The 13,632-nt window shown below is 46.7% G+C and overlaps 1 protein-coding gene across 1 annotated transcript in view; it reads right to left on the bottom strand.

The window, feature by feature from the left end:
* Window positions 1–13,075, bottom strand: part of LOC121565811 (voltage-dependent calcium channel subunit alpha-2/delta-2-like) — an 81,043-nt gene extending 67,968 nt beyond the window's left edge. The window contains exons 1-3 of the mRNA XM_045223320.1: window positions 13,070–13,075; window positions 12,679–12,795; window positions 10,139–10,198 (exon numbers count right to left, since the gene is read on the bottom strand). Coding sequence (XP_045079255.1) covers window positions 10,139–10,198; window positions 12,679–12,795; window positions 13,070–13,075 — 183 coding nt within the window. The remainder of the gene's footprint in view (window positions 1–10,138; window positions 10,199–12,678; window positions 12,796–13,069) is intronic.
* Window positions 13,076–13,632: the final 557 nt, after the last annotated feature.

Below are 13,632 nucleotides of genomic sequence, written 5' to 3'. Positions count from 1 at the left end.
TAAGCTTTGCAAATCTGAGTAGATTACTAGGAAATAGTACTATTGGACTCCAGCAGCTGTAAACAGACATGGTAGTAAACCTTTGAGTTTCATAGTGAATAAGGGGCATGGAAACTGATGAGAAGAATAAGAAGAATACATGGGACTTATATAGTGCTTTTCAAGCACCCAAAGTCACTTTACAATTGTAGAAACAAAAAAAAAAAAACAGATATCCAAAGAAAACAATGGCAGACTAAAAAGCAGGAGGGGGGGTGGTTTTACTATCCTTGTGGGGACCAGAAGTCCTCACAAGGATAGTAAAACAAGGAAAATTCGGACAAGTGGGGACATTTCGCCAGTCCCCACAAGTGAAAGGCTATTTAATGCTTAGGGGTTAGGTTTAGGGTTAGGGTTAGGGTTAGGGGTTTGGGGTTAAGGTTAGGGAAAAATAGGATTTTTAATGGGGGGGGAGGGGGGGTCTCGTCAAAGAGATCGCATTTGTTATGTGAGAGAGCAAAATATAACTTCTACAATGAAGACAGGATAACCAAATTGCTTCAGAAGACAATGAACCACGTTTCTTGTAGTTACTTTTTTCTCAACTTACATTTACATTTACGTCATTTAGCAGACGCTCTTATCCAGAGCGACTTACAAATTGGTGCTTTCACCTTATAGCCAGAGGGACAACCACTTTACAATATGTTTTTTTTCTTCTTCTTTCTATTAGCTTCTAGCATGCCAAGCTAGCTTACAGAATAGCTAGCTAACTAGCCAGCTAGATTTTCCATGGATTGTGCTCCTTCCATAAAAACAAAATCTGTTTTAAAGCTAATTTCCTGCAATTCTATATATTTTCCAACGGCTTTGGCCCATGACCAGGGTGGAATATATATATATTTCAATCACAGGTCGGATGTATTCAGGATTATTTTAAAGTTGAATACACACTAAACATTGTACCACTTGGTTTGTAGATACTTTGAGTTAATTTGGGCATGAAATTTAGAGTATACTAACTTGGGAACATTGAAATACATTTTAATTTTATGCTAATATTAACGGTTGGTGGCAGTGGCTAGCCATAGGATGGATTGCAGTCTCTCCTTGTCCATAAGAAACAAACATGTAAATATGTAATTCATTTGGGTGAACTATCCCTTTAAAATAGGACCGTAGAAAATTCTGCCTAGAGGTAGGTCTCCAAGTCGGTTAGCCACCCCTGATCTATGTTTCCCAAATCCTGTGGGTTTGAATATGTTCATGTGACAGTTGATTTCTACAAATTATCCCACACAAAAGAAAAATCTAATTAATATACATTTTCAGATGGTTAAGGCTGTTTGCGAAAACTTGTCATCATCTTACTCTACATAGATCTTTGGCATTTATGCCTACCATTTTTGCCTAGCAGCAAAACAGGATATCTGAGGCAAGGGGCATTTCAATATAGCTTTGCCACATTTTTTGCAGTATTACTTTTGTGCCTTGTTGGAAACATCAACGCAATATTAGCCACTTTCAATGCAACATACCAAAACAAAACGAACTATGCAAGACTTAGCATGCAATACTAACTATGCAAGAGATTTTGTTGTAGGCAGAACGCATCGGAGTAGGATTCTATTGCACTGACACACAGGACTCATCATGTACTTTACACAGACCGGCACGGCATAACCAATCAGAGATGCAGTAGGCCTATATGCAAATAGACCATTGCCATATATGGATCTGTGCCATTCACTTTGAAGTGGACTGTGTTTACAGCATGAGCGGTCGTGAGTAGATGTGCTTGTTTTCAGATCAAAGCGAAAACTGCACGTAGCCACATGTGCACATTTGTTTATATCCTTTGCTAGTTAGTGAGTTATTAGCCCAGTTATAGATCATTTGTAGTCAGCAATGGGTGAGTGATTGCTTCTTACAAGAGCACAAAACATGTACATCTTTGAAAAGCGAGTTGGGTATGGCTCTTTTTTTCTTAAAGGGGCAGTGTTGTATTTTGAGACAGGCTTTAATAAGCTAAGTAGCCAATAGGCAGAAGGTGGCATAATAGGTCTGATTCTCTGTAATAATGGTATGGCAATAATAATGCATTTTATTTTGTAAAGTGGTTTCTTGCATCAAACAACACAACAACATTTTCAGCCACCTCCTTGTCTGAAGTACAACTGGATAAACAGGTTAATGCCAAGCCCTGCATGTTTTTTTTCTCTCAAAAGTATCATGGAATGTAGGCCTACATTTAACACCACACATTGTCTTCTACTGTAGGCTGAATGATAGAACAGCTTTTCCATGTTAAAATGTTATGGGATGCATTTTTGTTATGGTAGACCACTCTGATAGGCCTACATTATGATCAAATAGCCACAGTAGCCTACTTGACTACTGTCTGAAACTGTAACTTAAAGCGGGTACAGCCTCAGTGTTCACAGTAAACATGCGCTGGAAGTTGCACCGAATTTTCACAATGTTCAAGTTTGTGGTCAGCAGACCTGTCACGCCCTGGCTCTGGGGACACTGTTATGTTGAGCCAGGGTGTGTAATTCTATGTTTGTATTTCTTTGTTGGCCTGAGTGACTCCCAATCAGAGGCAACGAGTGTCAGCTGGTTGTCTCTGATTGGGAGCCATATTTAACTGTCTGTCTTTTCACTTTGTGTTTGTGGTTTCTTGTTCCGTGTTGGTTGGTTTTTGTAACCAGGGACGTCACGTTTTGTTTTTTGTTGTTTTGATCGTGTGATCATCTTGATATAATAAAATGTTCGCATTCAACGCTGCGCCTTGGTCCTCCTCTCTGGTAGACGATCATGACAAGACCTGAAATCTGCCCAGTGCCTAAACAAATTAGAGGGAACATTGATTATGAGCTGTCTTGTTTGCTAAATGAACAAATGAAATAGGCAGTGGCATGGTGTATATAGCCATAGAATCACAGTGACATATGCCTCAATGCAGTTATATTTGTGCTTATTGGGGGTGTGTCACGGTTTCGGCCGAGGCTGCCTCTCTCCCTTGTTCGGGCAGGCTTCGGCGTTCGTCGTCTCCGGAATTCTAGCTGCCACCGTTGTATGTTTCATGTTCGTTTGCTTTTGTCTGTTTGTTTTCACACCTGTTTCTCATTTGGCGTAATTAGTGTCCTATAAGTTTCTCGTTGTGTTTGTCTAGTGTTGTGTGTTATTGGATTTTGTCAGTCGTGTGTAGGGTTTCTACATGTTCGCTCGGTTGAGCCTCCCTCCACTGTTTTGGAGAGTTTACGCACTTGTCTGGTGCGCTTTTGTTTAGTTTTGCCTTTGTGCGTATTTGTTTCGCCTTTGGCTATTGTATTAGTATTTTCCGTGTTTGGATTTATACTAAAGTCTTGTGGACTATACTCCGGTGTCCTGCGTCTGATTCCACCACATCACCCACCTACACCAAGCGTGACAGAATAACACACCACACATGGAATCAGCAGGAGCCGAAGCAGCCCAGATGACGCTGGAGGCCCAGGTTCGGGAACAACAGGACCAGATCCTGCAGATGGGGACCGCCCTGCAGGAGGTGATCACCACCCTCCGAGGCTGGGGAACGCCTCCACCACCTCCCTCCCTCCCTGCCAGCACCATCGGCCAGTCCGCCCATTCCAGCGCCAGAACCCAGAGGAGTCCGACTCTCTCTCCCGAGGGCCTACGACGGAACCGCGGCTGGGTGTCAGGGATTCCTTCTCCAGGTGGAGCTGTACCTGGCCACCGTGCACCCGGCACCCTCGGGACATGAGAGCGTGTCCGCCCTGATCTCCTGCCTGTCCGGGAGGGCGTTGGAATGGGCCAACGCGGAGTGGAGGAGGATCGACGCAGAGACTATCACATACAACGAGTTCTCCCGCCGCTTCAGGGCGGTGTTTGACCATCCCCCGGAGGGGAAAGCGGCGGGGGAGCGTCTGGTCTTCCTCCGGCAGGGGAGGTGGAGTGCCCAAGAATTCGCTCTCGAATTCCGTACTCTAGCGGCAGATGCAGGGTGGAATGAGCGGGCTCTCGTCGATCACTACAGATGTAGCCTACGAGAGGATGTCCGTCGGGAGCTGGCTTGTAGGGACACCAGCCTCTCGTTCGACCAGCTGGTCGACATGTCCATCAGGCTGGATAACCTACTGGCTACCCGCGGACGTCCTGAGGAGGGTCCGTCCATTTCACCCTCCAGCGCCTCCGAGCCGTGTCCCATGGAGCTCGGGGGCACTGGCGCTAGAGAGAGGAGGAGTCGGTTTGCTAGGGGGTCCATCCACTGCACCAACTGTGGTCGGGGAGGACACACCGCGGCTAGGTGCTGGGGATGGCCTCCTAGGGGAGATGACGACAGGTCCCGCACTGGGGAGTCCCTCCAGGTGAGTAGGCGCCCCACGCACCCAGAGCTCACTGTTGCACATTTTTGTATTCCTGTGAGTTTTCCACAGGTAGCACCTCATTCCCAGCATAAGGCGCTGGTAGATTCAGGCGCGGCTGGGAATTTTGTAGATAAGAAGTTTTGTTTAGCATTAGGGATCCCCCTTATTCCTGTTGAAGTCCCTTTCCCCGTTCATGCCTTAGATAGCCGTCCGTTGGGTGCGGGCTTGATCAGGGAGGTCACGGCGCCACTTAGGATGTGTGCGCAGGGGGGTCATCAGGAGATGATTCAGCTATTTCTGATTGACTCTCCTGCGTATCCGGTGGTGCTGGGCATGCCCTGGTTGAGTACCCATAACCCAGTTATTTCGTGGCAGGAGAGGGCTCTGATGGAGTGGTCTGCCCAGTGTGTGGGTCGATGTTTGGGCGTTTCCGTAGGGGCTACCTCGGTGGAGAGTCCAAACCAGGTGCCCGCATTGCTCGTTCCCCCTGAGTATGGGGATTTGGCCATCGCGTTTAGTAAGTCGAGGGCGACGCGGTTGCCGCCCCATAGACAGGGAGATTGCGCGATAGACCTCCAGGCAGGAGCTGCGCTCCCACGGAGCCATGTGTATCCTCTGTCTCAGGAGGAGAAGAAAGCTATGGAAACTTACATAGAGGAATCTCTGAGACAAGGATACATACGGCCGTCCACTTCCCCTGCGTCCTCGAGTTTCTTTTTTGTGAAGAAGAAGGATGGGGGTTTACGCCCGTGCATCGATTACCGTGGTCTCAATCAGATCACGGTGAAGTACAGTTATCCACTCCCGCTGATTGCGACCATGACTGAGTCCTTGCATGGGGCGCGCTTCTTCACTAAATTAGATCTCAGGAGCGCGTACAACTTGGTGCGCATAAGGGAGGGCGATGAATGGAAGACAGCCTTTAGTACCACCTCGGGCCATTACGAGTATCTTGTCATGCCATACGGGTTGATGAATGCTCCGTCGGTTTTCTAATCATTCGTGGATGAGATCTTCAGGGACATGCAGGGGCAGGGGGTCGTTGTGTACATAGATGATATTCTCGTGTACTCACCTACCCGTGTCGAGCATGTGGCCCTGGTGCGCAGAGTATTGCGGAGGCTGGTGGAGCACGACCTCTATGTTAAGGCAGAGAAGTGTCTGTTTTTCCAGGAGTCGATCTCCTTTTTGGGGTATCAGTTGTCAGCGTCAGGGGTAAAGATGGAGGTAGACCGAGTGTCAGCCGTGCGTAATTGGCAAACACCAACCACTGTGAAGGAGGTGCAGCAGTTTTTGGGGTTTGCGAATTACTACCGGAGGTTTATCCGGGGTTTTGGACAGGTGGCAGCTCCCATCACGTCTCTCTTGAAGGGGGGCCCGGTGCGTCTGCAGTGGTCGGCCGAGGCGGACAGGGCGTTTGGGAGGCTGAAGGACCTGTTTACCTCGGCCCCGGTGCTGGCGCATCCGGATCCCTCTTTACCATTCCAGGTAGAGGTGGACGCGTCTGAGGCCGGTATTGGCGCCGTGCTTTCACAACGGTCAGGCGCGCCACCTAAACTCCGCCCCTGTGCCTTCTATTCCAAGAAGCTCAGCCCGGCGGAGCGAAACTATGACGTAGGGGACAGGGAGCTGTTAGCTGTGGTACAGGCCCTTAAGGTGTGGAGGCACTGGCTTGAGGGGGCTCAACACCCTTTCCTCATTTTGACGGACCACCGTAACCTGGAGTACATCCGGGCAGCGAGGAGGCTGAACCCTCGGCAGGCTAGATGGAATATGTTTTTGACCCGTTTTTCATTTAAGATCACATACATCCCTGGGTCACAAAACGGTAAGGCAGATGCGCTGTCTCGGCGGTATGACACGGAGGAGAGGTCCGTGGAGCCCACTCCCATACTGCCGGAGTCGTGTCTAGTGGCACCGGTGGTGTGGGAGATCGATGCTGAGCTCGAGCGGGCGTTACGCACCGACCCTAGTCCACCACAATGCCCGGAGGGTCGGAAGTATGTTCCGCTCGAGTGTCGGGATCGATTGATCTATTGGGCTCACACGTCACCCTCCTCTGGACACCCGGGTATCGGCCGGACAGTGCACTGTCTTAGTGCCAAATACTGGTGGCCCACGTTGGCAAGGGATGTGAGGGTTTATGTTTCCTCCTGCTCGGTGTGCGCCCAGTGTAAGGCGCCTAGACATCTGCCTAGGGGTAAGTTACTGCCCCTGCCCGTTCCACAACGACCATGGTCCCACCTCTCTGTGGATTTTATAACAGACCTTCCCCTCTCCCAAGGGAATACTACCATCCTGGTCGTTGTGGACCGGTTCTCTAAGGCCTGTCGTTTGCTCCCCATGCCGGGTCTTCCTACTGCCCTACAAACTGCCGAAGCACTATTCACCCATGTGTTCCGGCACTACGGGGTACCCGAGGACATTGTGTCTGATCGAGGTCCCCAATTTACCTCCAGAGTCTGGAGAGCTTTTATGGAGCGGTTGGGGGTCTCGGTGAGCCTCACCTCGGGTTACCACCCGGAGAGTAATGGGCAGGTGGAACGCGTAAACCAGGATGTGGGTAGGTTTCTCAGAACATACTGCCAGGACCGGCCGGAGGAGTGGTCAAGGTACGTTCCCTGGGCCGAGATGGCCCAGAATTCCCTACGCCATTCCTCCACTAACCTAACTCCATTTCAATGTGTGTTAGGTTACCAGCCGGTTCTGGCACCCTGGCAGCAGAGCCAGATCGAGGCTCCTGCGGTGGATGAGTGGGCGCGGCGCTCGGAGGAGACATGGAACGCTGCACACGTCCACCTGCAGCGGGCCCTCCGACGTCAGAAGGCGAGCGCTGATCTCCACCGCAGTGAGGGACCGGTGTACGCACCTGGTGATTGAGTCTGGCTCTCTACCAGAAACCTGCCCCTCCGCCTGCCCTGTCGGAAACTGGGTCGGCGGTTTGTAGGGCCATTTAAAGTCCTGAGAAGGTTGAACGAGGTATGTTATAAATTACAGCTACCTGTGGAGTATAAGTGTATTAACCCCTCGTACCATGTGTCCCTTCTCAGGCCGGTGGTAGCGGGCCCACTCCAAGAAAATGAGATAAGGGAGACTCCTCCGCCCCCACTGGACATCGAGGGGGCACCGGCGTACTCCGTGAGGTCCATCTTGGATTCGAGACGTCGGATGGGGGGTCTCCAGTATCTAGTGGAGTGGGAGGGGTACGGTCCGGAGGAGCGGTGCTGGGTGCCGAGGAGAGACATTTTGGACCCGTCGCTCCTGACGGAATTCCATCGGGGGCATCCGACGCGCCCTGCTCCACGTATCCGGGTCGTCCCCGAGGCCGGAGTCGGCGCACGTCTGGAGCCGCGCGTCAAGGGGGGGGGGTACTGTCACGGTTTCGGCCGAGGCTGCCTCTCTCCCTTGTTCGGGCAGGCTTCGGCGTTCGTCGTCTCCGGAATTCTAGCTGCCACCGTTGTATGTTTCATGTTCGTTTGCTTTTGTCTGTTTGTTTTCACACCTGTTTCTCATTTGGCGTAATTAGTGTCCTATAAGTTTCTCGTTGTGTTTGTCTAGTGTTGTGTGTTATTGGATTTTGTCAGTCGTGTGTAGGGTTTCTACATGTTCGCTCGGTTGAGCTTCCCTCCACTGTTTTGGAGAGTTTACGCACTTGTCTGGTGCGCTTTTGTTTCGTTTTGCCTTTGTGCGTATTTGTTTCGCCTTTGGCTATTTTATTAGTATTTTCCGTGTTTGGATTTATACTAAAGTCTTGTGGACTATACTCCGGTGTCCTGCGTCTGATTCCACCACATCACCCACCTACACCAAGCGTGACAGGGTGTGGCATTCAATTAGTTCTTTTTCGCAACCAGTCCCGTCAGAGTGAATGTCATTACAGTTAATCTGTTCTGTTATACTTCATCAAAACACAGTTCACTGCTTGCTATGCATTCTTCCTGGTGATGTTTGCATGTTTAGGTAAAAATACAAATAATGTCCCGTTTGGAACATTGACAAGGAAAGAGCATAACAAATATATATATATTTATTTGTTGCTCAATCTGATTGGGTGGGCCTGGCTCCCCAGTGGCTGGGCCTAGGCCCACCCATACCTACGGCCCTGAGTATCACATGCTGTCAAAAGGAAGCATTCTGCGACAGGGACAGGAGTGACAGCAAATTAATTTGTTGACAATTATGTGTACAAAACAGCGCTTCAAGTTGCTGTGCTGCTCTTTTGACAATTGAGTTCATAAACTGTTCAGCAGAGAACGAACGTGCCTGTCCAGTCTGCCGTGGCTGCCTGCTCCACTCTAATCGTGAGGGGCTTTTCTTTACAAATGCGCATCCAATCGCCTTCGTCCCGGACCCTTACTAAACCAATCACAAGCTTATATCTTCCGTGGTTCACAGTGCGGTGGTAGGAAAATTATGGATCTCCCGGGTGAAGCTGCCGTGGTTACAATGCTCGTGATGTAGAATATCAGGCGCATATGCTCCAATTTCAAAATGATTTGGAAGCACAGTTGAAAAGTTAACCCATTGATACACTGGATAAAAGCAGTACTTTATTAAATGTGTGAGAAATAGGAGGTGTGGCATGTGAGCGTGAGAAGAGGGTCAAATGCATGTGTCTCATGCCCAATGCGTGAGAGTTGGCAGCACTGTTAACGTAAGGTGTTTTATGCAACCGGGCCCAGAGCCATGGAGCAACCCTTGAGAAAGCCCTGTCACCAAAGCACTGAAGTTTGAACCTGGGGACAACAAGATGGCCAGCTGTGGTGGAACAGTGGTCATGTGGGTTGGTAGGGGAGAAGAAGGGGGGGAGACAATGCAGTGGGAGACATGGAGCCAGTGGAGTCCATGAAGGACAGGGGTAATGTGCTGCCAGGCCTTAGTGTGGGTGAGAAGTCGGGCTGCAGAGTTCTGAAGCATTTGCAGCTTATGGAGGGAGCTTAAGTTGATGCCTGAGAGTAAAGACTTGCAGTAGTTGAGACGGGAGGAGACCTGACTTTGGCAATGTTGCAGAGTTTAAAGAATAATTTGACAGTCTGCTGGATGTGGTGGTCGAAGGAGAGGGTGGAGTCCAGGATGGTGCCAAGGTTGCGTGCATGGGGGGAGGAAGAGACAGTGGTGTCGTCAATGGTGAGGGTGCCAACTTTGGTGAGGATGGATTTGGTGCCTATGAGGAGGAGTTCTGTTTTAGCACTGTTGAGCTTGAGGAAGTTTTGTTGCATCCAGGTTGTTATTGCAGAGGCAGGATTCAATGTGGGTCAGAGGTGGGTTGAGGAGGGATTTGGTGCTGAGGTAGATCTGGGTGTCATCAGCGTAGCAGTGAAAGTTAAGGTTGAAGCAACGGAGGATCTGACCAAGGGGGAGGATGTAGATAATGAAGAGTAAGGGGCCCAGCACAGAGCCCTGGGGGATACCCTGTATAACTGCAGCTAGTCTGATGTGTGGCCATTGATTGAGATATAGGAGGTCCGGTCGGTGAGGTAGGATTGTAGCCAGGAGAGTGTAGTGCCCTCAACACCCAGACCCTCCAGCCTGCTGAGTAGGATCTAATGGCTCACAGTGTCAAAGGCGGCACTAAGGTCAAGAAGAATCAGGATGTTGAGTGCACCAGTACCAGCAGCTGTGAGGAGGTAATTGATGACTTTGAGGAGTGCATGATGATGGTGGGGTGAACATTTACTGTTGATATAATATTTGTATGAACAGGGGATGTGCTTAGTATCATGAAACCCTGCTTTTATACATTACAAATGCAGACAGTCTGCTGGTAGGGTGTGTTACAGTAGTGTTACCTTGACGCTGTCATGCCAGGGATGGTCTCGCTGGACACGTTCTGCCTCACTGGCCAGCCTCTGCAAGTTCAAGAGTTCAGGTTAGAGAACAGAGAAAACAAAGGTCCTGCCCTTTATTTTGAATAGGCCTAGTTGAATGGGAGGGATATTTAGAAAATGTATACATCCTGGGAGTTTCAAGACAAATTAACCACACAGGTACTGTGAGAAACATAAGCATATTATATTACAGCAGTTTGCATTCTGTAATATAATACTGTAATTATTTATGTTAATAGTTCACAAAAGTTTATCTGCATCATACTGGCCACCTTTTTGTCTTTCTTTAGGGGCCTTTATCCACTGACTTTCTCTCACTTGTAATGTCATTGATAAAAGATAATTGTGTTCATAAATGGTCTGAGTTATATTGAAAGTAAAACTATGAACCCTCTATTCCCGTAATGGTCCCATTTACAAGAAATGTGTATAGAAATAGGAGAGCTAGACAGCCCTCATCACCTGACCTTCTCTCACTTGTAATGTCATTGATAAAATATAATTGTGTTCATAAATGGTCTGACTTCATAGAAATGCAATGGGTTTAGAAGACTATAGGAGCTGAGTGTTTGTCTTTCTGGGACACGTTCTGCCTCACTGGCCAGCCTCTGCAAGTTCAAGAGTTCAGGTTAGAGAACAGAGAAAACAAGGAGCTGAGTGTTTGTCTTTCTGGGTAAACCACAGGATGCTCTCATCTGTCACAGAAGAAAGTGAAAGAGTTATATTGAAAGTAAAACTATGAACCCTCTATTCCTGTAATGGTCCCATTTACAAGAAATGGGTATAGAAATAGGAGAGCTAGACAGCCCTCATCACCTGATACATTTGTGGAATTATCTAGATACAGTGGAAGTCGGAGGTTTACATACACCTTAGCCAAATACATTTAAACTCAGTTTTTCACAAGTCCCATGGTGTTTATACTTGTGTACTATTGTTTGTACAGATGAATGTGGTACCTTCAGAAGTTTGGAAATTGCTCCCAAGGATGAACCAGGTCTACAATTTTTTTTCTGAGGTCTTGGCTGATTTCTTTTTATTTTCCCATGATGTCAAGCAAAGAGGCACTGAGTTTGAAGGTAGGCCTTGAAATACATCCACAGGTACACCTCCAATTGACTCAAATGATGTCAATTAGCCTATCATTTTCTGGAATTTTCCAAGCTGTTTAAAGGCACAGTCAACTTAGTGTATGTAAACTTCTGACCCACTGGAATTGTGATACAGTGAATTATAAGTGAAATAATCTGTCTGTAAACAATTGTTGGAAAAATGAATTGTGTCATACACAAAGTAGATGTCCTAACTGACTTGCCAAAACTATAGTTTGTTAACAAGAAATTTGTGGAGTGGTTGAAAAAACTAGTTTTAATGACTTCAAACTAAGTGTATGTAAACTTCCGACTTCAAATGTAGTTATTCTACATTTAACACTTGAAAGTGAAAGTAACTGGTACAGCACATACTGTGGTTCACTGCACCAGTCAATTTTACTTTCTAGTGTGCAGGTATAAATAGCTGCTGGTGCAATCCTTTTTCACAACTATATCAGAATCTAAGCATCAAGAGGAACTAGTACCAGCAAGGTAAGTCTATTTACATTCATTTTAAAATGTATTTTATATTTTATAAACAATGCAAAACAATTTATTCTGCTTTTATAAACAATGCAAAACAATTTATTCTGCTGATAGGAAAAATTGGTAGAGGACCAGATCGATTACAGTACAATATATTTTTTCATTTGCGATGCAAAAAGAAAAATCAAATTGCTATACTGCAATGATTGTAGAAGCTGCCTATAATCTGTAAACAAGGGAAATGTGTAACATTGTCTTCTGTTGTTCCTATACATCTTCTACATTATGGGGCGGTTTCCAGGCCATAGATGAAAACGATTAAATAATTACACAATAACAAATGTTTACTGTAACACAAATTGTAACTTGTTAAAAATGCATTCCACCTGTCTTTGCTTTCACAAACACCTGAAAAGCTGATTTTGGGTGGATTTTTTTCCTAAATATACTGAACAAAAATATAGACACAACATGTATAGTGTTGGTCCCATGTTTCATGAGCTGAAATAAAAGATCCCAGAAATGTTCCATACGCACAAAAAGCTTATTTCTCTCAAATGTTGTGCATACATTTGTTTACATCCCAGTTAGTGAGCATTTCTCATTTTCCAAGATAATCCATCCACTTGACAGGTGTGGCATATAAAGAAGCTGATTAAACAGCATGATTATTACACAGGTGCACCTTGTGCAGGGGACAACAAAATGCCACTCTAAAATGTGAAGTTTTGTCACACAACACAATGCCACAAGTGGGTGGGCTTGGCTCGGTAGGGAATCCTGGATTAAGAAGCATTTTCAATGGAGATTCATTATTGAACTTGCTTTTAGTCCAGGACCGGGCTAAATCTGTGTCTATCAAACTGCCACTAAATGTTATGTTTTTTTGTGAAATAAATAGAAGTCAAATTGCTGACTTACATCAAGTGCTTTGCGTTTCTTGGCTAGTAGATTCTCGATGTCTGAAGCCACCTTCTCCACCATCTCATAGGGAGAATTCTTTACCAGGCTGAACTGCCTTCTTTTCTCATTGTAGATCTGCAAAAAGAGTACAAAAAACAGACAACATCAATTTAAGTGCAGTTAAATGATAGTTCCACATATGTTGTACATGTACTGATTGTATTACTGCATTTCACATCATTTGCAACAGTTTTCGATCCTTGAGTTGACAGCAACAAGGAGGCACTCAGCACACACAGACCATATACAGTGCATTCAGAAAGTAATCAGACCCCTTGACTTTTTCCACATTTTGTTAGGTTACAGGCTTATTCTAAAATAGATTTAAAAAATGTTCACATCAACCTACACACATCTTGGGAGGATCCAAGATGGCGTAGCAGTGTGGTCGTGTTCTTTGTTGTGTGTCCGTGTAAATAGCCTGTTTTTTGTATTTATTTTGTATTTTTCGTACTTATTTCCCCATCACACTTTTCATCCTTCTACAAAATATACTTTTCTGCAACCCGCCTCACTCAATGTGGAACGGATTCTATTATTGACTTACCTTTTATCTAGAATCTCCAGTTGAAACTAGCTAGCCAGCTAACTAGCTACTTGCTATTAGCCACCGTTAGCGGTTTTCACCCAGAACATCGTATTTTCTGCCGGAATAACTGAATCACTGGACATTAACACCGGATCGCAACTAACTAGCCGCAACCGGATGGATGTTGCTGTTGGCTAATCACCGCTGCCCCCGAAGCAAGCACCAGTTAGCCTCGAGCTAGCCTCGAGCCAGGCCCATATCCCGGCTATCTACCTCTCTGTCTACAGGACGGGAGTAGCCAGCTAACTAGCTACTTGCTATTAGCCACTGTTAGCGGTTTTTCACCATTGTCCGTGGCCTGCACTACCTACCAGCCAGCTCTA

Source organism: Coregonus clupeaformis, chromosome 10 (assembly GCF_020615455.1).
Source record: "Coregonus clupeaformis isolate EN_2021a chromosome 10, ASM2061545v1, whole genome shotgun sequence".
Taxonomy (NCBI): Eukaryota; Metazoa; Chordata; class Actinopteri; order Salmoniformes; family Salmonidae; genus Coregonus; species Coregonus clupeaformis.
The sequence above is the reverse complement of the archived record's forward strand: the minus strand, read 5'-3'. Positions and strand labels throughout refer to the sequence as shown.